The 26,246-nt window shown below is 40.0% G+C and overlaps 1 protein-coding gene across 5 annotated transcripts in view; it reads left to right on the forward strand.

Moving 5' to 3' along the window:
• The window catches only part of Phldb2 (pleckstrin homology like domain family B member 2), a 97,174-nt gene that overhangs the window by 13,125 nt on the left and 57,803 nt on the right, over positions 1 to 26,246 (forward strand). For all 5 annotated transcript variants that reach the window (XM_042676786.1, XM_042676781.1, XM_042676784.1 and 2 more), the window contains exons 2-3: positions 2,653 to 3,998; positions 24,302 to 24,685. In XM_042676786.1, coding sequence (XP_042532720.1) covers positions 2,667 to 3,998; positions 24,302 to 24,685 — 1,716 coding nt within the window. In that variant the 5' untranslated portion in view covers positions 2,653 to 2,666. The remainder of the gene's footprint in view (positions 1 to 2,652; positions 3,999 to 24,301; positions 24,686 to 26,246) is intronic.

Raw genomic sequence — 26,246 nt, forward strand, 5'->3', positions numbered from 1 at the left:
CTAATTAACTACCAGAAAAATGGAAGTGGCTCTGTGGCTCAAAGTAGTGCACTGCAAGCCTTGAGCAAAAAGGCTCAGGGACAGCGCCCAGGCCCTGAGTTGAAGACCCATGACCAACAACAATACAACAAAAAGTATTACTAAAGATTATATTCTAGTGTTCTGTACCAAGTAATTTTCTATGTCAAGATATTTGAAATGTGTAAATCGTGAACTGATATGAGGGTAATGAATGAACACTCACTACTAAAAATACCATCCAGTTATAGTCATGACTAATCTTTGATGTGATTTCTTTTAGTTCACTGAAACTGCTATCACTGTGGAGAACTGGCATACGAGACAGAGAAAATACTGGTTTTTATGGAGAGGCAGCAGTGGAAATGGCAAGAAGTGATCAAATGTAGAATAGATCTGAAGGGTAAAGCTTACAGGGTTTGTTGATGGATACAATGAAGAGGGAAGTGTAGTGGAAGAGATTAATGATGACCACTGAGGTATTGGCCTTGTGTCTGTATGTAACGGTGCAAGTATGCATTACAAACTGTCCTTAGTGCACTTATTATATGCACAAGACATACCTGTGTGTGCATAATCAATGTATATGGGAGGCTATAAGAAAACTGTACATGTTATATGTTCTTTTAAATGTACATTATATGAATGTGTTTCATACTATAAAGTGTACTTCAAACTGTAATTTAAACAAGTAACATAATACTAATGTGAATACTGTACCTCTTTCTCTTTTTTATCGTATTGTTGGGCATATGGGTGCTCTTTCTTTCTCTCTTTCCCTTCCTTCCTTCCTTCCTTCCTTCTTATCTTCCTTCCTTCCTTCCTTCTTTCCTTCCTACCTTCCTTCCTTCCTTCCTTCCTTCCTTCCTTCCTTTCTTTCCTTCTTTCTTTCTTTCTTTTTGTGCAATGCCTATATTTCTTTCTTTTAAAAAATTTTATTGTAAAGGTAATATGCAGAGGGGTTACAATTAGATGTCATGTAATGAGTACATTTCCTTTTGAATAATGTCACCCCCTCCTTCATTCTCTCCCAGTTTTTCCCCCTCACTCCTCTCCCATGGGTGCTTTTTCGTATTATAATAAGTAACAGTATCATCCTCTCAAGATCCATTTATTTCCTTAATTCCTCAGTTCTGAAAGATTTGACTGGGAACTGGCCAAAGCTTGCTGGAATTTCAATCAAGTAAATCGACTACAGATGAAATTAATACAGAAATAACAACAAAAACCCATTGCACAAATAATATCTATTTCTAAAATATATAAAAGAAAAATAGAAAATCTTGACATGACTTCTCTTAACTTGATACAGAGACAACTACATTTGGAAACCACTCAGTAGCCATCTGTGGTACTTCTTGTATGCTGGATGGAGATATATTACAAAGTCTGAGGTTCTGAAGGTTGGAGAACAGACTCAGTATTCAACAAGAACACTTAAACTGTGTTTTTCCCTTTGTTGATAATCTAAGGAAAATGTTTTTATCAGTGGAAAGATTTTTTTTTAATCTGCAGTGATAGATTTAACTCAGAGACATTTAATAGAGTTCAAATGGATGGTAGTCAGCTAAGGTCCAAAACATATTTATACAGCCACGTAAGTTTTGGGGAAACTTTAACCATGAAAGATATAATCCTGATGGAGGGATGGTTGGGTTCTGATGGGTATACAGGATGGAGCGAGATGTTGCTAGGCATCTTGCTAGACAGTGTTTGATCCCAGTTATGATCATGGTGCATTTAAAATAACAGGGAATTTGGAGAATTCAACAGTTTAGAGTTTTCATATATTCCATCTTGAACATGTGACAGTTTTTGGATTATCCTTTCCTCTGTCATCATGAGTTCTTATGAGTTTAGGAGCTTTAAAGTCTTCCCATTTTTTTTTTTTCTTTCTGTCAGTCAGGGACTTGAACTCTGAGCCTGGCCACTGTCCCTGACCTCTTCAGCTCAAGACTAGTGATATACCACTTTGAGCCACTGCACCACTTCCCATTTTCTGGTGGTTTATTGGAGATGAGTTTCACAGACTTTTCTGCCCGGGCAGGATTTGAACCTGAGTAGCTACGATTGTAGGCATGAGCCACCAGCTCCCCGCTAAAGTCTTCCTTGGGACAGGGTAACTCTCCATACCACCTCACTAACAAACCATCTCCTAACCTTCATGTTTTTATTCAGTGTCTAACATAAAACATTTTTTTCTCTGCCAAGATATGACTTTGGTTTTGAGTTTATTAATCATTCTAGCAGAGATGGCTAAAGGAAAGCCCATGGAGTGTCTCTTTTAGGCAGTTGGTGGATGTTCAGGAAGCAGATGGCCTTCCAAGGACAAGAACATAGAAAGGAAATTGTCTTTTCTTTAGCGTGCCAACCTAATTCTGTACCATTCCTTACTAAGAAATTGTTTCCCTCAAATATCATTGTCATCATCTTGAGTTATTCTTTTTTTATATAAAAAACACCATAATCAGTGCTTTTTATTTTTCTTCTGTGTCTAGTTGTTTTATTAGGTTATTAGAAAGCAGAATTTATTTTTGAATTACATTATAATGGACCACAAGGCTGACATAGGGCGATTCTTTTTCATCTGTTTTGTTAAGCCAAATTTTCTCTCTTTTTTTCCTCTCTTTACAGAGTCAGGCAAGATTATGGCAGAGAGTAGCTACACGCAAAAACAGCTGGATTTACAAAATGGCAGTTTAGAGGAAGGATTTGGGGAGCATTCCTTGCACGACAATCCTCAAAACATGGAGAACCTAAGCTCCAAGAAATACGCTTCCAGCCTGAAATTTAAAGCCAATGGAGACTATTCTGGCTCTTATTTAACCCTGTCACAGCCAGTTCCTACAAAGAGAAGTCCTTTACCTTCGGGCACCAGTGTCAGAAGCAGCCCGTCCTTGGCCAAAATCCAGGGAAGTAAACAATTCTCTTGTGATGGAACTGAGAAAAATCTTTCCATGAAACCTCCCACCCCTTTCCTCAGCACCACAGCCTCCCTTGGTGGATATTCACTAGGGAGAACAGATTTTGATCCTTATTCTAGTCGGGACAGTGAAAGGTCCTTGAGGATCTCTGAGAAGCCTCCCTATTCCAAATATAGCTCTAGAAATAAATCACATGACAATGTCTACTTTCTCGGAGGTCTTGAAGGACGGAAGGCCTCAGGCTCACTCCTGACCATGTGGAATGGAGGTTCTCTGAGTGACAGTAGCCCCTCTTCCATCAGCAGATCAGGAGCAGCAAGCATGCCTTCAAGCCCAAAGCAAGCCAGGAAAATGACCATTCAGGACAACCTAATCCTTCCGTCAAAGCTAACTCGACACAAGGAGCCAGCATCTGAACACATCAATTTAAGAACTCGGAAGTATTCTGGGAGTAGCCTGAGTCACATGGGGGCGTATAGCCGATCCCTTCCCAGATTGTACAAAGCCACAGAGAACCAGATCACGCCTCTCAGCTTGCCTCCAAGAAACTCTCTGGGCAATTCTAAACGAAGCCGACTAGGGGAAAAGGATCTACCTCATAGCATAATAGACAATGACAATTACCTTAATTTTTCTTCTCTCAGCTCAGGTGCTTCACCTTATAAGACTTCTGCATCGGAGGGCAGTCCTTACGTGAGCTCCACCCTCAGTGTCCCTGCCAGCCCCCGGGTGGCTCGGAAGATGCTTCTGGCCTCCACCTCCTCCTGTGCCTCTGATGACTTTGATAGGGCCTCATACTCGGGGACCAGCCCGAGTCATTCATTTTCTGCAGGAGAACCAGACAGAATGTTTTTGGCTAGAAGGAACTTCTCTTGTGGATCTGTGGAATTTGATGATGCTGACTTGGACAGCCTCAGGCAGGCCTCAGGTACTCCCCAACCTGCCCTTCGAGAACGGAAAAGCAGCATTAGCTCCATTTCAGGACGTGATGACCTGATGGATTATCACCGGCGACAGAGGGAGGAGAGATTCAGGGAGCAGGAGATGGAGCGGCTGGTAATCTTTTCATCTGTTGACCTCACTGTCTTACTGACCCACATCAACAGGGCAGCCTTGGAGACAGACTCCAGGGGCTTATACGGGGTGTAGAGTTTCCATGTGTATCTCCCTCTGCTGTCCCCTCCATCTCTCTCTTGGTGTTTCCCTAACCCTTCCCAAGTCATTGTTGTTAAGCACCTACGGGCATGGGAAGATCCACTGGAGCCTGATGTTAATTCAGCTGCTCTACAGATCTCTTGTAAACTATTAATTCTAGAAGAAAGGTAATTGTGTACTTTACTGATTTTTTTAGATCTTACAAACACTGCTTTTAAGACTGCGGAAGGCTGGGCACCAGTGACTCACACCTCTAATCAGGTGTGAGGAGGCTGAGATCGGAGGGTCCCAGTGCAAAGCTAGCCTAAGCAGGAAAGTCTAGGAGACTCTTATTTCTAATTAAAAACCAAAAAGCTAGAAGTGGAGCTGTGGCTTACGTGATAGAGCGCCAGCCTTGAGCAAAAAACACAATCAGGGACAGTGTCCTGAATTCAAGCCCCAGTACTGGCACACATGTGCACACAAATATGCGTGCACACACACACAAATATGCACTCACACATACACACATATGCACCCACAAATACACACAAAGACTGTGAGGAAACACTTTAAGTTTCAGGTGTATGGTCTGATATTAGTTAAGGAAAATATGTCGTTAGAAATTAGGCAATAAATTTGTACAAAAAGTTGTCAAGAAAGTTAAGGATTGTTTCCAAACTGTTCAACCCTCCTTCATTACACACATACTCTATGCTCTGTCAGCCACGCCTCTTAACATACCTGTGACTGAAAACTACAAGACACACCCACATTTACTGAGTTTGCTTTTCATTGACAGTGAATTTATATATGGACTGGGAACATGGCTTAGTGGTAGAGTGCTTGTTTAGCATGCATGAAGCCCTGGGTCCGATTCCTCAGTACCACATACACAGAAAATGCCAGAAATAGCACTGTGGCTCAAGTGGAAGAGTGCTAACCTTGAGCAAAAGAATCTCAGGGACAGTGCCCAGACCCTGAGTTCAAACTCCAGGACTGGCAAAGAAGAAAGAAAGAAAGAAAGAAAGAAAGAAAGAAAGAAAGAAAGAAAGAAAGAAAGAAAGAAAGAAAGAAAGAAAGAAAGAAAGAAAGAAAGAAAGAAAGGAAGGAAGAAATGAGGGAGGGAGGGAGGGAGGGAGGGAGGGAGGAAGGAAGGAAGGAAGGAAGGAAAAAGAATTTATGCTTAAAGTGGAAAATGTTTAAAATAACGGGAAGAAATATATTTTGAGTTCCACTAATGAGAGAGAACAACTGAATTGTTCTACCTTCTTCTAAACATGTTTTTCTTCAAGAATTAATAAATGTCAGAGATTGTTTTGCTTCGTTAATGATTAATTTCCTTAGTGAGAGAATCTATGGGATGGCAATCTGGTTTACGAAAGGATAAGATTTCCATAGTGCTTTAGTTACTATAAGAGAAGGTATGTCAATATAAACTTATTAAATCACGTCCAAAATTAGTTAATGCCAAGCCAGGCAATAAGATAGTAGTAAACTGTGGACAGAAAATATTAACTTGGTCATTAAGTTCAAATGGTTTACATCACTCCAAGTTTTTAATAAGTTAATATCTTCTCTCCTCACAGAGCTTTCAACTATCATAAGAATAGTGAATGAAAACCAGTATGCATTATGGAATTGAACTAAAGTTTGAATTCAGGGCCTTGCTCTTGGTAGGCTGGCATTCTACCACTCAAACCATGTCTCTAGCCCTATTTACTTTTGATACTTTACAAATAGTGCTCTGGACCTTCACCATTCTATTTATTTTTCCAGAATAACTGGGAAGAAATTTGTGTGCCACCATGCTTACTTTTTTAATTTAACCTTTAAAAACTTGATTGAGATGGAGTCTGTGACCCAGCTCAAAGTAAAGAAAGATAACAAATAAAAATATATAAATAGTATTTGAACCAAGCACTGTAACTCATATCTGTAATCCTAGCTACTTGGTAGGAGAGAGAGAGAGGAAGAAGGAAAGGAGGGAGGGAGAGAAGGAAGGAGAGAGAAAGAAAGAAGGAAAGGAAGAAATGAAAAGAGGAAGAAAAAAGATTAAGCAAAGCAATGCAATGTTTGCTAGGATATTAAATATGTGCTTAATTTATACTTTCAAAGAAGTTCAGATGGATAGTCTCTATAAAATATACCTTGCATGCATGCATGAGGCCCTGGGTTCAGTTCCTAAGCTCCACATAAGTAGAAAAAGCTGGAAATGGTGCTGTGAGTCAAGTGGTAGAGTGCTAGCCTTGAGCTGAATTGCTCAGGAACAATGCCCAGGCCCAGAGTTCAGGCCCCACAACTGACCAAAAAACCAAAACCAAAAACAAAAAACCTAAATCCTATTAAAAAACTAAAATTACTCGGCTGGGATGTAGCTCAGTGCCAAAGCACTTGCCTAGCAAGTGCAACATCCTGGGTTCGATCCCCAGTTACCAAAAAGATAAAAATAAAATTACATATCTATGTATAGTTGTATTCACTAAATGTGGATAAAACAAGGAAATGATTGTGTCTAGCTGTGTTTTGAGCCAAATGATCAACCCAGGCTGATTTGTTTAAGTATGTGCCTTGATTGTGTATAGATTGTTCTCTAGTGGAAAGAAAAACAATGCTATGAGTCACAGTTGTGATGAGAATGTACTTTTTTTAAGAAGGTAGAAAACATGAAGTATCAAAATTTCACTTTATTTTCTTGGAATTTGGGGACTGTCAGACTTACTTAAATGCTGATTAGACTTAAGTTTATTTTGTATTGAGCCAGCAGGAAAATATTTCACCCATACATAGTGATTTTGTTTTTCTCAGAAACCTCAGCATAAGCTGTGCAGTGTGAACTACACATCAGAAATATATACTAGCACACACGTGCCACTCAGTCAGCCTCAAAAGCTGCCCAAATGCTATTTGGCACAAACCCTTTTTCTAATCAGAGACAAGTAATAAACAACAAAAACAAATGCTCTGTCAAATGCTCTTGACAAAGCCTAGATTTCAGTTCTGCCTGACAGCTCACCAAGAGGTGACACCAGATTCCTAAACTCAGCTGCCATCACTGGGGACAACTAACAGAGATGGGCAAATCCGAACTATCAATTCATCCAAAAGTCAGAACCGAAAACAACAGCACCAAACCAGGCAAACCACAACTACAAGAGTGGAGAGTAATTGAAGGTCAAGTTCTACTGCCATTTGGAGTTTACTCCAAGTGCCAAAGAAAGGCAGGCCTAGGCTGCCTTGGGACACCTTGGCTGTGCAGTTCAATTAACTCCACACACTACATGTGGACACTTTAGATTTCAGAGTCGACACCACTTTTATATAAATGTACAACAAATAGCTGCTGGAGCCTTATTTAACCCATGAAGGAGAAAACCACCTGAAAAAAACTTAGATCACTAAGCATCCCTATAGTGTTTGTAGCTTATCTCTGATTATACCAAGTATGTCTGGATATATAGTTTTTTTTACTATTATTAATTGTTCATTTTTGATAGAAAACTCCAGGTAACTGCAGTTAATATCAAACCAAGGTCCTCTGAATGAGGATTAATAATTCACTATGCATCTGTGTTAAAATTAAATAGCCTTCAACTGCTGTGCTATTTAAGATCTTTAAAAATATATAGTCTTATTTCTTACTCTCAGCTGCCAGTTAAAGCTTTTGTCATTCCGTCAGCTTTTTCATTGGTAGGTGTGTGTGTGTGTGTGTGCGTGCGTGCATGTGTGTGTGTGTAACTGAGTGAGAGAGAGAGGGATAGAGATTTCAGAAACCAGATATCAAGCCTTGATTTATGATGTTACTGTGTAACTTAGTTACTGTACTGCTCATATGAAGTGTAGACACTTGAATCCAGTCTCTTGGGACATCAGTGGTCTTTTTAACTCCTTGATTCAGAGCCAAGTAGGGCTGAAATGCTAACTCTGACTGATCAATTGTGTCAAAGGCTGGAGAAATAATTATGAAGCAAACTGGATTTTCCATCCCATTTGGTGCCCACATACTTCCGAGGAATCCCAAAGCAGAGATGGGCTACTTAGAGCATCTTATGGTTCAGGCATTGTGTGTGTGCTTGTGTGTACATGTATTGGGGCTTGAATCCAGGGTTTGGGAGGTGTCCATTTGCTTTTCTTGCTCACATCCGGTATTGTACCACTTAAGCCACAGCTCCACTTTTGGCTTCTTGCTAGTTAATTGGATATAAGAATATCAGGGACTTTCCTGCCTGGGCTGGCTTTGAGCTGGGCTTCTCAGAACTTGGCTTTCTGAGTAGCTAGGATTATAGGCAAAACCACTGTACCTAGTTGGTCCAAACACTTTTAAATTAGAAAATAAAAACACATCCTCCACTGTTAAGATTACCAATGGATAAATTGCCAATTGCTAAATGTATCTGCATTTTATTATGAAGAATCAATAGAGCCCTAGAGATTGCATTGTAGCAATTAAATATTTTCTTTGGGCTAATGACAGTCATCTCAAAGCCTTAGTAAACAGCATTGTCACCAGATAGAACCATGCAGGGCCATATGTGATATTTTGTGCTCTTGGAATGCCAGCTCTCATGAGACATGGAATAAGGCTTTCTGGGTTTTTACATTCCCTATCACTATGGATTCCCTGGAGATAGGGTTGGTTTTCTTTCCAGGTACCTATTAAATTTCCATGGTGGGTCAGATGTCTAGGTCAGCAAGTCTTTGCTGCTTGAAAGGTGTTTTGTTATTGGAACACTTCTGAAAGCATTTTACAACTAAAGAATTTTAATCTGCAAGTAGCTGGAATTGTGTCTGTTTTGGTGATACACATTTAGCTCCTAGTCAAAAGGGTACAGTAATGGGGGTTTCATTTACATGTGGCTGTAAGGTGCACCTCTGGGTTCCAGTAAATAAAAATAATTCTGGGTAACGATGAAGCTCTATTTAAAAGAATGCCTATAGCTCAGCATAAATGCAGACTTAGTTCTGGAAAAAAGGAAATTCTCTAGGTAGCTGTCATGTCTCACACCTGTCCTCTTAACTACGCTGGAGGCCGAGATTGGGAGGATCACAGTTCAAGGCTAGCCAAGGCAAAAAAAAAAAAAAAAAATTCATCATAATAAAGAAAAGCACAGTGAGGTGGCACATTCCTTGTATTCCAGGCATGTGTGACATAAATGGAAGGATCTTGGTTTAGCCTTGGAATACATTTGAGACCTTATTCAAAAAATAATGAAAGCAAAAAGAGATAGCAGTATGGTTCAACAGTAGAGTTAAGCAAGCTTGAGGCCTTGAGTACAAACCCCAGTCCTACCCCTACACTCCCTCAAAAAAAAGGTGTTGTTTTTAAAGTCAGAAAATTTTAGGTTTTCTGGAGATACAGAACCATTAGAGAGAGAGAGGGTGTGTAGAATATCATTATACAAAGGGGTTATTGTATTGGCTTACACAATAGGGGCTGGATAGTCCAAAAATGGCCATTAGCAAGCTGGAGAGCTAGAAAACCTGGTGGCTACTCACTCTGTAAGCTGGATGTCTCAACAAGAGGAATCAATAGCAACACATCCCAGCCTGAGGCTGAAGGCCTAGGAGCTCCCTGCAGAGTCACTGGTGTGAGTCTGCCTTGAAAGGCTGAAGCAGCTCTGATGTCCATAGGCAATGGTAGCCTCAATTCATGCACTTGCTCGGGAAGAATGTAATTCACACACACTGGCAATCAAGATTCATCATCACAAGTTTTGTTGTTTTTTTTTGGAGGGGGGTTAAGAATTGGTGCTCCCCAGGTCATAAGAAAAATGAAGGCTGAAGGCCTCAGAATCGAGCTTGTGTCCTGTTGAGCACAGCATATGATTCTAAAACATGTAATGAAGGGTATTTGTTTAAGAAATTTTGATATTTTTATGACAAATGTATATGCTCTCTAAGCTCTTAAAGGTGGTCTGATGCTATACTATTTTAAAGACCAGAGAGTAGATAGACTGGAATAATTCAGTTCTGTCATTAGGAAAAAATGTTTAGGAATTTAAAAGAACTTAAGCATGCAGAACTTTTTGGCTTGAACTAGACTGAATTGTTAAGTTTAATGGCATGTCTTGGTTGAGTAGCAGAAGTAGGATGGTCAATATTGAGAAAATGTTTATTGTTGCTTAGTGATAGAATTGGTCTTTTCCTTTTTTGTGATTATAATGGGGTTTACTCTTGTGTAGGCTTTTCTGTTCAAGGCTGGCACTCTCTATCACTTGAGCCACCCATCCACTTTTGGTTTTTTGCTTGTTAAATAGAGAAAAAGAGTCTCTCAGATTTGCCTCTCTGTGATTCTCAGATCTGAGCCTTCTGAGTAACTCCGATCATAGGCATGAGTCACCAGTGCCTGGCTATAGTTTTAACCTTTTTTATTTTAAAAAGTTCTTTAAGTTTGAGGAGTGACTTGGAAGAGTGGTTCTTTAGTAGAGCACTTGCCTGCCTGGCAAGTGCTCGGTTGAGTTCAAATCCCAGTACTGAAACACACACACACAAAAGAGAAGGCTCTTTGAAATGTGAAAACATTAAGTGTGGAAAACTATTTTGTCCTCCAGTCTGACTTGAAAGCAATCACCTTCCTGCTGCAGCCCTTCTCCTTGCTAGAGGACAGCTAAGATTTCATTAAGGGGGAAAAAAGGGTTTGCAATGGTGGGAAGTGAGCCAGCCAAACTGCAAATAAGGTGAGAGGTTGGTTTATGAGCCAAATAAACTTAGTGGCCCAGATGTTTTCTTTTTGTTCTGAGTTTGAAATGCCATTGTTACTTACATGAATTGATTTACTCTTCAGGTTCAGAGGGAGTCTGTGGAGCCTTTTCTTAGCTCTTCTGTTGAAAGCAGCCAGCCAGCTCTCCATTTCCTGCCTTCTGTCACTTTCATGCCCTGCAGGGATGCTTTACAGGCTATAGTTCAGAAATATAATGCAGGCCATCAATGTATACAATTTTAATTCCTTTAACTTAACAAGGCCTTTAAAGCCCATGTGAAATGAAGCATCATCTACTGGATAAGCCCCTCCCCCCCCCCCCCCCATCCCCGGGTCTCTAAACAGCCTTTCCCTGTTTCTAAATAAAGTAGGAACAAATCTATATACCCACTGGATCTATACTGCAGTAGAATATCTATCATCAGACCACTTTGGGTCATTAGAGAGTAAAGCAAGGGTTTTTCTCTCTGCATCTTTCAAACAGCAAATTGCTGACATATTTGCACATGTTCATTAAATATTGAAAGAATTAATGGTTAGAAAGTAAAGATGGTACATCGTCCTCAGTTAATGGAGAATATATTTTTGAAAAGCCACATCTATTTTTTCCCCTTCGTCTTCCATTGGCAAGATGGATAGAAAAGGAGTGGGAAGGGAAACTTAGCACTGAGCAATAATTTATCGTTACTTCACATGACAGAGGGGCAGAGTTAATATCTTAAGGTAATCCTATATGACAGTAATCTGTCACAGTGGCCATTAAAAGCAGGCTTCTTTGCCATTGACAGAACACCCAGGATCTTGTTACAGAGGCAATACAAGCAATTGCCTCTTGATGGTGCCACATGTTTAAAAAAAAAATCTCAGCTTGGAATTGGATGGGTGTAGTTTGAAGCAGCATAGTGCTCTCTAGTCTGGCTAAATTCTGAAATACAAAAGGCAGCTCACACGAAGAGATCTTCAGTGGTAACCATTCTAGTTATGGAAGAAGTCTTATGCATCGTTTTGAAAAATAATAAACCAATACATGGACACTTGTTTTTTAAATCAAAAGCAAAGCTCATGGATAAACGTCATGGGAAAAAGGCATACAAACAACCCTGTCATTGAAAACATACTATCTTAATACCTACAGGCATACAGAAAGGGAGGTACACTGAAGGAGAACTATTCTTTCCTCATAGTAAACAGAGTTCTTGTTTTTATTCAAATTATTTGGTACATCTACATTAGAAGTTGACTTTTGAGCTATGTTTAAATATTTTCTCATCAGATGACAGGTTTTAGTTGGCCCTAGTTTATTGAAAAATGTGAATTTTTCTTCTTTTCCCAGTTTGAGGCTGATGGTTCAGAAAGCAAAGAAAATCTCAAAGAAGTACTATAAGATGAACACATTCATCACTTTATGAATGGAAAGTTTTGCTTTAGTCATCTTGATGCCCAGGCTAAGACTTACTAGAAGGTACCTTACATGGAACATTAACCTATTTTATAATTATATTTTTATTATATTTAAGTAGCTGTACAAAGAAATTACCATTCAACAACTCATTTTCTGGACACAATACATTTTTTTATTGTGAAAATACTGTACAGAGGGGTTACAATTACATGGGCAAGATAATGAGTACATTTCTTATCAAGCATTGTAGCCTCCTCCTTTGTTTCCCCTTCCCATCCCTTCCCATCCTCCCTCCCCCCACCCTGCCCCCTCACCCAATCCTCCTCCCCTACCCCACCAAAGTTGTAAAGTTCATTTTCGACATAACGACTTGTGTATCTCATTGTTGCAACGGGTCCACCTGTATCCCTATTTAAACAATTTGTTTTTTCCCTTCCCCTCCACAAATTATACCGACATCAAATACAGTGAAAGCAGGGGTTATACGGTGGGGGAGGGACATACAAAACAACAAAGAAATAATGGACACAATACATTTTGATTGCTGTCACACATCTTACTGTTTTCTCCCTTCCCTCTCAACCCAACCCTTTCTTTCAACTTTGTTAAGTTTGCAGAATATACATTGACTATTATTACTGCATTCTCCCTTTTTAATTTCAAAATAACTTTAGCTCGGGGCTGGGAAGGTGGCTCAGTGGTAGAGTGCTTGCCTTGCATGCATGAGGCCCTGGGTTCAGTTCCTCAGCACTACATAAGCAGAAAAAGCCAGAAGTGATCCTGTGGCTCAAGTGGTAGAGTGCTAGCCTTGAGCTGAAGAGCTGAGGGACAGTGCCCAGGCCCAGAGTTCAGGCCCCATGACCAAAAAAAAATCCCTTCAGATTCAATGCAATTATTAGAAATATTCAGAGAGATACTCCATATAATGTATCCAGTTGACATCTTGCAAAGCATAGTGCAAAATCAAGCAGGATATGAAATTGCTATAGATATAGAACAGATTTGTTGTCAGGGAGACCCTCTTAGCATCTGGTAATCACTGATCTTTCCATTTGTATGATTTTTGTCCTTTCATGAGTGTTATAAAGGTGGTACATGCCTGTAATCACAGCTACTTAGGAAGCAGAGATTGAGAATCTTGCAGTTAAGGGCTAGCCTGGGCAAAAGTTCGTAAGGTCCTATCATTTTTTAGAAGTTGCAGTTATAAAGGTGATGTATTGAGGGGTTACAATAGCTCGGGTCAAGAGTACATTTCTTTTTGAACAATGTCACCCCTTCCCTCACTCTCCCAGTTTTTTCCTCCCATCCCTACCAAATTTTATAGCTCATTCTCAATGTAGTGTCTAGTGAGTACCACTGCTACATTTTGTTCACCCTTTGTCCTTCCTTTTCTCTGCCCTCCCTTAGCCTTTCAAAGACAGACAAGCAAAGAAACAAAAGGAAAAGAAAACAAAAACAGCAGAGAAAGATCCCTCTTGATTCCATTTGCTGGAATTCATTTTGATAAATATTATTTTATATGATCAGATGCGCTCAGGCATTGTACCTTTATGTTCTCCTAAGAGTATCTTCTTGTATTGAGATCATATCTTAATAAAAGCTGGACATTTATGGCAAGTGTTGTAGTTTCAGCTATGTGGGAAGGTTAAATAGGAGGACTGCAGTTCATGAAAGGTGAAGCATAAATGTAAGACCCTATCTGAAAAATAAAGCAAAAGGTGTTGAGGTCATGGCTCAGTCTTAAGAGTGCCTGTCTGTCTAGCACAAGGCTCTGTGTTCAACCCTCAATACCACTAAAAAGAAAAAGAAAGGTTCTTGGGCTAGAGGTGTAGCTAAAAGGTAGAACACCTGTCTGGTTAATGCAAAGCCCTGAGTTTAAACTCCAGTACTCAAAACAAAACAAACTACAACAAAAAACAAACCAAAAAAGGTTTTCAAGATAATTTCTTTTTTTGTGCTGAGTATTGAATATTTCCTTTCAAATGATACTTTTTAGCATTTTAAGAATAGTTCACACTCAAACTTAATATGCCTTAAAAACAAAATATTTGGGGCTGGGAAGGTGGCTTAGTGGTAGAGTGGTTTGATTTCTTAGCACCACATAAACAGAAAACGCCAGAAGTAGTGGTAGAGCGCTAGCCTTGAGCTGAAGAGCTAAGGAACAGCACCCAGGCCCAGAGTTCAAGCCCCACAACTGACAAAAAACAAAACAAAACAAAAAACTAACACATTTGCCAATTAATTTTAATTGCCAAAATGATACAAAAAAGGCATCGGGAAGAGGACTAAAATATAGAGTTAAGGTACTTGTGGCCAGAGACTAACATGCATCTAACAGATGCAAATGATATTCAGATGGGAAAAGTAAACTGAATAAAAATGAACAGAATTAATTCAAACAAGTTATATTACTTTGGGGAATATTTGATATGAATTAAAATATCAAATGAATGTTACCTCAGCATATATTATATATAATCTATGATTTTATAATAAATTGTCACTTTAAACTAATAATAATGTTTGTTACAAATAGTTAAACTATAGGTTTTTTAGGTAATTACATCTATTCAAAAAATATTTACATTTAGTTACATCCCGGGCCTTCTGAGATGAGGATACAGCTGAAGGCTTCAGCAGAGGTGACAGAGTGAGAGGAAGGTGTGGCCATACACGTGAGCAACAGTAAAACAAACAGGTGTGTGTGAGGAATTGATCTAAAAGATGAGGTTAAAAGAACTGAACATCTTTGAGTATGAGAAAAGTAGGAAATGAGAAACGCCTTAGGTATTTGGATGGTGCTTGTACTCAGCTGAGTAAGTCACTCATGAGCTCTCAAGTTGAAGGTGGGAAGAAAGATAATAGGAATAGTAACCCAGACAGGTCCAGGATGAAATATATGTGCAGGCTGGGAGAGTAAATATTTTGGAGGGTAGTTCTGTCTAGGACCCTACTTCACTAGACTTAATGTGCTATAGAGAAAATGAGCACAGAGGAACCAAACAGCAGTGGAAGGTTGAAAAAAACAATCTTTCCTCCTCAGGTTACTGTAGTAATAGAGCAGTAAACTTGATCACAATTTTATAATATAGCTATTCCGGCTATCTAGTTTTACACAGGAAGAATTGAGCACCTAAATGCCTTGTCTAGAATGTTTAAGGCCACCCAAGTAATTACAGTACCAGACTCAGATTGCAGCAATCTGTGCCCAATTCATACTCTTACAGGTTCTGGTATATTGGAGAAAGGAGGGTCATACAATAGAGATAGAAAGAGAAGGGCAGTCTGAGAAGTTTAAGCATGATGGCCTTGATCTCATTAAGCAATGTTTGTATAAATCATTTAGTGTGGTTCTACTGTTGTAAATGTTCTAGTTATTTGGGGCATGTCTCCTCCTGTACATGCTTATTTAGTCGTACAGAGGAGAACAGTGTATGTAATACAAAATCTTTATAACAATCTGCACATCACAAGTGTTTGATCAGTATTTGTCAGATAATTAATGTCACTAATAATTGGCATTTCATTTCTGAGTAGACAGTCACATGAAGTCATTATGCTTCTATTTGTCAGATATGCCCATCTAGCTTAACCTTATTCATAGGGCAAAATTTGTGGTGTGTGTGCACGTGCGTGCGAGCGCCAGTATCCAGGCTTGAATTTAGTTTCAAGGTCTTGATTGGCTTTTCCACTCATGATTAGCACTCTTATCACTTGAGTCATAACTCTGGTCTGGCATTTTGCTGGTTATTTTGAAGATGAAGTCTTAGGGTTCTTCTTCTTCTTCTTCTTCTTCTTCTTCTTCTTCTTCTTCTTCTTCTTCTTCTTCTTCTTCTTCTTCTCCTCCTCCTCCTCCTCCTCCTCCTCCTCCTCCTCCTCCTCCTCCTCCTCCTCCTCCTCCTCCTCCTCCTCCTCCTCCTCCTCCTCCTCCTCCTCCTCCTCCTCCTCCTCTTCCTCCTCTTCCTCCTTTTCCTTCCTCCTCCTCCTCCTCCTCTTCCTGCTCTTCCTCATCTTCCTCTTCCTCTTCTTCCTCCTCCTCTTCTTCTTCTTCTTCCTCTCCTCCTCCTCCTCCTTTTCCTTCTCTCTCTCCTTCCTCTTCTCCTCCTCTTCCTCCTCTTCCTCCTCCATTTCCTCCTCTTCCTCCTCCATTTCCTCCTCCTCCTCCTCCTTGTCCAGCTTTGAATCAATCCTCAAACCTTAGCTTCCTGCAAAGCTGGGATTAGAGTCATGAGTCACTGACTGCCAGACTGTGTTCATAGTCCTTAAACCGTATATAGTGCCTCCTTGGATACCAGTCTGAAGGTTAAACTCTTAGTTTATAGATCTGATATTCCTAACTAGACACTAAACTGACTTCCATATAGCTAATTTGTAAAAACCAAACAATTAAACCCCCTGACTTTTACATACAATATTTTAATCAGATTATTTGTCTTAATCTAGTTAAAAAGAAAGAAAACAAAACCATACTGTGATAAGGTTGAGGTAAAGGTGAAGGCCAGTAACAAGTTTAAAGACACAGATTCCATGCAATTCTTCCCTCATTTCTGATACCATCTTCAAAGTCAAGCTTTCCCCAAACAACTCGCAGGTCTGAAAATTCACTACACCCCAAAGAACTCACTGAAAGGTATTATAGTAACAGACATTATTGCTTACAGGGAAAGGACAAATAGAAAAAAGCCAAAGGATGACCACACAGGGCAGAATCCAGAGGGTTCCACTTTGAATGCCCTCCCTCTCCTGCTGGAGTTGGAATGAGTTCATTGCCAATACTGGCATGGTGTGTGACAGCACACACATATACCAGGAAAGTTGCATGAGTTCTAGCATCCAGAGTTTATATGGAGACTTCATCACACTGTCATGATTTATTGACTCATGGATTTCCTCTGTGTTTAATATCAGTTTCCAGGTTGAATGAGAACCCATGGCCCAGAGTTCCTACAGTAAACCACAGAACTGACTTTCTGAAATGGCCAACTCTCACCCTGAGATGATCAGGTCCTCCCTCAACAAAGACACTTCAGTCCAATATGATATAGATTGCCTTCTCGAAGCAAAGGTAGAAGCCAGGACTTGGAAATTCTTTAATGAAAATAAATAAATAAATGAGGTTTTCTGTCTTGGAGGCTTCATAGTAACAGATCTAGCCATGGCTTGGCCAAGGCCTCTGCTCTATGCTTTCTCACTCAAGACTCAAGTAAATGAAGCCAACACCATCTGGAGGGTCACTGTGCCATGACAATGAAAGGCTTATGATGAATCATGTGCTGGCTGTTCATTCAGAGGTCATGCTCACTGCTTCTCACATTACAGTGGCCAGTGGAAGTCTGAGCATTGTATTCAGTTTAGGGATGGAAAAGAGCCATCTTGTACCAAGCCAAGAAAAAGGCAATTAGACTAGCTCATTACTACTCCCAAGGGATTTATCTCTAAAACCAAATAGATCCACATTCAAAACTTTTCAGTCACTGCCTCTGTTTCTTCTTGATTATCCTATGTCCGATCTAATTGGTACCCACATGTTTTCCTGCACTCTTGAACGTTCTGCATAGTTGCTATCAGCTTTCCCCGTTCTGCCTCTCACCTTCCATGCCTCTTTGACTCTGCCTTGGTGAACCTGGGAATGTATTCTAAAAATTTCTTTGGGACTGTTGGGATGTCTTAAGCCCTGATACAGAAAGGGAGACTATTGGCCCATTTCTACCATTTCTGTGCAGGAACCTATCTGGAACCTTCTCTCCTGCCATATTCTAGCAGCTGAGCCCTGAGTTATCATGTTATTTCTCAATCCTGTCCACTGGCCTCTGAGGTTGAAATGCCCTGTTACCCACTTCACCATACAAACTCAGTTTGCTTAAGGAATCAACTCTACTTTCTTGTTGGATTTTTTTTTTCTGTATTGCTTCTTCATATATGAACCTCTTTGACTGATGACTTATTTGTGCCTTTTGCAAAAGCATGAGGATAGATAGCTAGGTTCCAGTGGCTCATGCTTGTAATCCTACCTACCCAGGAGGCTGAGACTTGAGGTTTATGGCTCAAAGCTAGCCCAGGTTGGAAAGACCCTGAGACTCTTACCTCCAATTACCAACAAACATCTGAAGTAGAGATACGACTCAAGTGATAGAGCACCAGCTTGAGAAAAAAAATCCAAACAAAAATGCAGGGTCCTGAGTTCAAGCATTCCAGTATTGGTTGCATGCTCACAAACACACACAATTTGAGGATATAACTGCTCCCTTGTGTCATCTATGCCTCGATAGCACATTCTTGGGCAGCAGCGAGGAACTTACTAGATCTTTTGGCGAATCACAGATTTTGACCCTATAGAGTTGAAAGAAAAGACAAGTCAAGTCATTATGTGCCAGTTAAAAAGAACTCTTAAAAAAAAGAGGGGAAAAACAGGTCCTTTCAACTGAATCATGGGTAACCAGCCAGTTTTCTGCATAATTTATTTATGCAGGGCCTTTTCAGCCCTGTGGCTTAGACTAGCTGATGTTGATTCCAAGGGGACTGGGTGGGTTGAGAAGCTAGTTGGTTTCCTCTAGGGAGAGCTATGAAACTGTGGTAGGGCATTGTCAGACACATTCCTTTGGAGAGAAAGGAAGCTCTGGAGCTTAAAATAAAATCATATTCCAAGGTCTCGTGTTTTTTTTTCAGTGGTGAGGGAAAAAAAATTGCACACTCATTTTTCTAGGTATTCTTTGAAGATTGAAGATCTTGCATCCTCTTCACTGTTTCTTTTGACATATTTGAAGTAGGGAGAAAGAAGAAGTTTTAAATAATCTGATTCAACGTGACCTATTTTCTAAATCCTTAGAAGTGATGTTTTGAGCCAATTGAGGTATTTATGCTCTGTCCTACAAGAAATTGATGGTAGACTACTGGGTTAGAAAACTGTGTAGAAGTCTTAAGAGGATATCCTCCCAGCCTTATTGGTGGTCAAGCAAAGTTTTGGGGAAAATGGAAGTTTAGGAAATTGGCTATGAAGCTGAGTGCTAGGACAAAGCCTAATTTGCCCTTAATACTCTACCATTATTATTCATTGTGCCCTTTTCCCAGAGTCCTAGTGGAAAAGGTTGCCCTGCTTTTGGGTACACAAAGTAGAAGATACTGCATGATGACTGGAAGGACCCAGACAACAGAATGAAGAGGGAGAGTCATCTAGTGAGACAAATGTCTGTTCAGAGCTTTCCTTAAAAGACTTCTTGAAGTGTTTTCTAAAATGCCTTGAAGACTTTCTTCTGATGTACTTGTTGATATAATTTTTTGTTTTTAGTTTTGTTTTTGGTGTTGCTTTTATGGGGTCAGTGTGTTTCAGCACAGCCTAGATTTCTCTGAGGCCCATGTGCACAGCAGCACTGCCTGGGTGTGTGATTCAAGCCTGGACAGTTTGGCTCTGAATGGGGTGATAAGAATAGAGAGAAAGACACACCAGCAGACCAAACTTCCTGTGCGCAAGCCTTTGAAAACTTCATTTCGCTGTCTGAAATAGCATTCATCTTAAGGCTGGGGTCATTTATTTCCTCTGGAATTAAGCAATAGTACTGGCAGCAAAAGAAACTACTTGGGGGAAGGAGATGCAGGAAGAATGTTACTATGTATTCTATTCTTTTGAAGACAGCATCATTTATGGGAACCCTTATAAATGAAAATGGAGAACTTTCAGATGGTCTCCAAAGTGGATAGTATGATCTACAAAGATAAGTAAAGACTGAGTTTAGATGCTTCAACTTAATTAGCCAAATAATGGAAAGGGTATTTTTTCCTTTGGAATTTAGCCTTTCATACAGAAGATGTGGAGAAAGGATAAAATAGAACTTGTTGTCTCTGTGTGCTTACAGGTTGTGTTTGATTGCTTTTCTTGTGTAGACTTTATTGTTGGGAGAACTTGGAAACCAAGAAAAGAACGCTGTGTCCCCCCTACTCCCTCCCCATAAAGCTGAGGTGGGTAGGGCTTGGCAGCTGGTGGCAGCTGCAGAGATAAATAAGTGTCAGGGCCCCAGGGTGGAGGATGCAGAAGAGCCTGTGTCTGGTGGTGTTCAGCTATGAGTGCTTGCCCTGGAAGACACCATGAGGACTGAGCCAGAGCTGGAGCACAGATGTTCCGGCAGTGAAAGGGAGGTGGGAGCATTTAGTCATTGGTTCAGTGGACTTTGTGATTAGGTTATTGTTCCTTTTGGGTGGGAGGAAGGATATTTTAAAGGGCAGAATGTCAGATAAACACCTTGAATGACTGATAACTTACCTAATTAATATATTGCATGGAAACCAGGTAGTTATATTGGTTTGTTACTCTTTGACTTTAATGTTCATTATGACCTAAACGAACTAAGGACTGTGTTTGAATTTTGGCTTTACCAATTACTAAATTCAGAGTGAAAATAGCAGTCTGGCGCGGCTTCATCTTTTCCTGTTTGATATCACTGATCATCCGTTTTAAGTATTTTGCCATGGAGGGCTTTTGAAGTCTCTTTTCAATGTAGCAAATGCAGTTGCCACAGATGGTTCTTGTTTGGGGTGCTGTTTTCACTTGGGCCTTGGAATTAACATGAAGGGCGAAGATGGTAAGGTTCCCCACCCAAATAATACTGTCTAGGCTTATGAAAATGATTTCGCCAATTATTTCCTATTGTTCACAAATATGTGAATGGTTTGCTTAAGGTTAAAAATTATAACTGTATAACTATTTTGCACAGGGAGTGTAGTGAGAGGTCAGAGAAACTATTATAGAATCAATGGTCCATATATACATTCTTTTCAACAATTTAACATTAAAATTTTTCTCATATATGAATCACATACTTAAAGAGCTCAGATTTTGAGCTACATTACTGTTGTTGTTTTTTTTTAATTTAATTTTATTTTATTTGAGAACATACTGTACAGAGGGGTTACAATTACATGGGCAGGATAATGCATACATTTCTTACCAAGCATTGCAGCCTCCTCCTTTGTTTACCCTTCACCTCCCTTCCCACCCTCCCCCCTCCCCCCCACCCAATCAAACCCCCCCCCCCCCCCCCCGACATTGTAAAGCTGGTTTTGACATGACATTTTGTACTTCTCATTGTTGCAACAGGTCCACCTGAATCCTTAAACGACTTGTTTGTCCCTGTCTCCTCCACATGTTATACTGACATCAAATATAGTGAAAGCGGGGGGTTACACTGTGGGGGAGGGACATACAAAGCAACAAAGAAATAATCTTATAAATGCGTTAGAAACACATGCATGAAAGAAACAAAAACATTAAAATACATATTTGAGGGTTCGTTTTCCTAACATCACATTATCTGACTTTTTCCGCTTGACTCATATCTATACTAGATATTGCAAATAAGGGAAACCATGGGACCTATGTTTCTTTGGGCCTGGCTTACTTCACTTAATATAATTTTTTCCAAGCCTTTCCATTTCCTAACAAATGGGGAAATGTCATTCTTTCTGATGGAGGCATAGAATTCCATTGTGTATATATACCACATTTTCTTGATCCATTCATCTACTGAGGGGCATCTGGGTTGGTTCCATATCTTAGCTATGGTAAATAATGCTGCAATAAACATAGTTGTGCTGGTAGCTTTAGTGTGGTCTTTTTTGTAAACATTAGGGTAAATGCCCAAAAGTGGGATTGCTGGGTCATAGGGGAGTTCTATGTGAAGTCTTTTGAGGAACCTCCATACTGCTTTCCAAAGTGGTTGAACAAGTTTACATTCCCACCAACAATGAAGTAAGGTTCCTTTCTGTCCACATCCCCTCCAGCATCTGTTGTTGTTAGAGTTCTTGATTTTTGCTGTTCTAACGGGAGTGAGGTGATATCTCAATGTTGTTTTGATTTGCATTTCTTTTATGGCTAGGGATGTTGAACATTTCTTCATGTGTCTATTGGCCATCCTTCTTTCTTCTTCAGAGAAGCTTCTCTTTAAGTCTTTCGCCCACTTACTTATTGGGCAGTTGTTTCTTTGAGGATTTGTTGTTGGGTGGTTTAATTTTTTGAGTTCCAAGTATATTTTAGATATGAGACCCTTGTCCGTTGTATGGCTAGTAAAGATCTTCTCCCAATCCGTGGGCTTTCTATTGATCTTGCTAGCTATGTCATTTGCCCTGCAGAAGCTCTGCAACCTTATGCAATCCCATTTGTCCAACCTTTCTTTGATTTGTTGTGTTTCCGGGTCTCTATTCAAAAAATTTCGGCCTGAGCCAAGGAGACCCAGGGTTTCTCCTATTCCATCCTGTAATGTTTTCAGAGTGTCTGCTTTGAGTTCAAGGTCTTTGATCCATTTGGAGTTGATTCTGGTGCAGGCATTACTGTTTTTCTATCTGGACTTGTCATGAAATATTCCTTGTTATAATCGTGTGTGTGTGTGTGTGTGTGTGTGTGTGTGTGTGTGTGTGTGTGTGTGTGTGTGTGTGTTATTACTCAGAGTTCAAACTCATTCTTGCTAGGCTTACAAACTCACTCTTCCTAGACTTACATAATTGGCTGGCCCTCTGCCACTTGAGCCATGTCTCCTGTGTGGCATTTTGATGAGTAATTAGAGATGAAGGATATCTGATATTTCTACTCTGTCTGGCTTCAAACCATGAACCTTTGATCTCAATCTCTTGAGTAGTTAAGATGACAGATGTGACACACTAGGTCCTGGCTTCTATTCACACTTTTGTATAATCCTAGTTATTCATATGTGAAGCTAGTAAAAAGATCATTACATGGTTACTAGACATTAAAAGGTTTCAAAAATTTGAAGCATTTAAAAACAAAAATGAAGGCATAAATGTCTCTTTCAAAGAAACATAGCTTAGGTACTCTGTGTCTAACAATAGACTATTTCTGTAAAGAAGTAGAAAGTTAAGGTTAGGCATGAGTATTAGGTGTATATCGGGAAAGATCTAATATTGTTGTAGGTAAATAAGCAGAGGGCTGGGAAGATGGCTCAGTGGTAGAGTGCTTGCCTTGCATGCCTGAGGCCCTGGGTTCGATTCCTTAGCACCACATAGCAAAAAAGAAAAAAAGCCGGAGGTGGCACTGTGGCTCAAGTGGTAGAGCGCTAGCCTTGAGCTGAAGAGCTGAGGGACAGTGCCCAGGCCCAGAGTTCAGGCCCCACTACCGGACCCAAAATAAATAAATAAATAAGCAGAAGGTGGTAAAAGGAGTAAATAGGAAACAAAGATTTTTAAAAAAATCTTTGACTGGAGGTTAGGATGTAAGAATTAATTTGAAGCTAGCCCAGAGAGATTCCTATCTCCAATTAACCAGTCAAAAGCTAGAAGTGGAGATGCAACCCAAATGGAAGAGTGCCATCTTTAAGTCCTGAGTTCAAGCCCTAGTACTGGAACAAATGAAGTAAATAAAATATAATACAACAATTAAAAAATAATAAATCTTGGGCTGGGAAGGTGGCTCAGTGGTAGAGTGCTTGTCTTGCATGCATGAGGCCCTGGGTTCAATTCCTCAGTACCACATAAGCAGAAAAAGCCAGAAGTGGTCCTGTGGCTCAAGTGATAGAGTGCTAGTCTTGAGCTGAAGAGCTGAGGGACAGTGCCCAGGCCCATAGTTCAGGCCCCACAACCAACAAAATAAATAAATAAATAAATCTTGAAGTGTTTAGACCTTGATAGAAGTTTAGACTAATGCTTTTGTATGCTAAAAATAAGCCTGGGAAATAAAGATAAAGGGGAAGGCTAAATTTATTTGGTTATTGATTTATTGATTGACTGCCATACTGGCATTTGAACTCTTGCCTGGTAGGCTGGCAGGCAATCTACTACTTGGGCCATAATTCCATTTCTGCCTTTCTACTGGTTATTAGAAAAGGAATCTAGTGAACTTTTCTGCCTAGCTTGTCTGCAAACGTTGATCCTGCAGATCTTAGCCTCCTGAGCAGCTAGGATTACCAGCAGGAGCCACCAGTGCTCATCTAATAGCCAGAATTGAATGAAGAAAAATCAGGCATTACAAACATTGATCCTGCAAACTTTAGAAAAAAAAAAAAAAAAAGAACAGTTATCAGCAGTCAGGCATTCAGTGTGCTGATATGTGGACTAAGATGGCCAGCCTCTTTCAACTTTTTCTTTGTAATTGTCTCCATTCCCCTCCCTTCCCCTGTGCTCTAGGAGAGACAGCGTCTGGAGACCATTCTCAGCCTCTGTGCTGAGTACTCCAAGCCTGACAGCCACCTGTCTACAGGCACCACGGTGGCAGATGTGCAGAAGATCAACAAAGAGCTTGAGAAGCTACAGCTGTCTGATGAAGAGTCAGTGTTTGAAGAAGCTCTGGCATGCCCTGACACAAGATACCGGTGCCATCGGAAGAACTCTGTCCACGATGCTGACCTGGCAGGCTTTGGGAGCCTGGGTCAGAGCAGTGCCAGCTTCTTCACCCCCAGGAGCATCAGGAATGATGAACTGCTGGGCGACCTTGCCAGGACTCCTGTACCATCCCCCTCTGCCTTTTTGAAGGCATCCAGCGAATCCTCTTACTTAAGTATCCTACCAAAGGTAATGCTGGGTGGACTTAGACCTAGAGCCTAGAGATTTTATTATGACAGCAAATTAGGATGTTTAAACTAATTTGAGTGCTGAGGGTTCATGCCCGGATTCCTAGCTACTGTGGAGACTGAGATCTGAGAATCTTGGTTTGAAGCCAGCCCCAGCAGTCAAGTCTTTGAGAATGTGAAAATTTCCTAAATGAGGTTCAAGGATACTCTCTGGGACATTTTTTTAACCCCCATACAGGTTAAGATTTTTTAAAATCAAATGTTTTTTTAAAAAGCTCCTGACCTTTTTTCCTACAAAAGATTTATTTGAAGTTATCTACAATAAAGACACACATGTTATTAGATTAATAGTAAAGTATCAGAGTTGGAAGGAAAAACTACCACATTTATGAGGTAAAATTATTTAATAATAAATAAGCCTGGCACCAGTGGCTCTTAGCTGTAATCCTAGTTACTCAGGAGGCTGAAATATGAAGAATCATGGTTCAAAGTCAACAAAAGCAGACTCTATATCTAATTAGCCAGCAAGAAGCTAGGCTAAGGACATGGCTCAAGAGGTATAGCACCAGCTGAATCAGCAAGGTAAGCATGTGTAAGGTACTGAGTTCAAACGCTGGAACTGGCAGAATAACAACAGAAATAGAGTAAATAGGATCTATTAAATAATTCCTACCGTTAAGGTCAACTCTGCAATTCTTCACAATTGCATGCACAGAATAACAGCAATAAAAGTATACATTAGTTAATTGTTATTGTAAGAGAAGGATACATACTGGAAAAAAAGAAACCCAACATGCTAATTTCTGGCAATAATTTATTACATTGAGTGGTATTTAGAGTTTGTGTAGTACTTGATTTTAATTTTTTCAAGACGATTTGTTCCTGGTCAGAAGTTCTTATCTCACTTCTGACTTCTCTAACACACATCAGGGAACTGAAGTATTAAATATGTGATATCCATCAATCTATTCTTTACTCTAATGACCATATTTACCTTGTTAACTCAGTGGAGAGAAACTATGAACAGGACATACGTCCTAACTGCTAGGAAGTTAGAAGATTTTAGAAGATAGGATGGGGAAGAGAAAAAGCAGGGAGGAATCAAAAAGCTGCCCAGTGTTGAGAAAGAAATGACCTATTTAAAAATTTGAGCTGTTTTCATCACCTTTTGGGTTTTTGCTGTTTTTTCCTCCCAAAATCCATGACTTCCTTACAACTTTTTTTCCCCCACATTTCTTCCTTTATGGAGCTCTGACTGGATTTTGACATTGAGCTATGTGGTCTTTCTGAAGACAACCCTTGGGACTCAGATTTCCTCCTGGAGAAGCTTTGGACAAGAAACCTGTTGTCTAAACAAGTAGATCCTGACAGATGGTTTTAATTGGTCAAACATGCTCATGTGGAATAGGAGACCTTTAGAACTAGGAGCAGCATCCATTGTCACAAGAGACTTAGATTGTGCATCGTTTAGACCCTGGAAACATGAGAGGTACCAGGCAACAGCTTAGAGTTCAAATGAGAGGCTGATGACTTCCAAGGAATAGATTTTCACTTACTATTTT

This window comes from Dipodomys spectabilis, unplaced genomic scaffold, assembly GCF_019054845.1.
Source record: "Dipodomys spectabilis isolate Male_0828 unplaced genomic scaffold, ASM1905484v1 ptg000032l, whole genome shotgun sequence".
NCBI lineage: Eukaryota > Metazoa > Chordata > Mammalia > Rodentia > Heteromyidae > Dipodomys > Dipodomys spectabilis.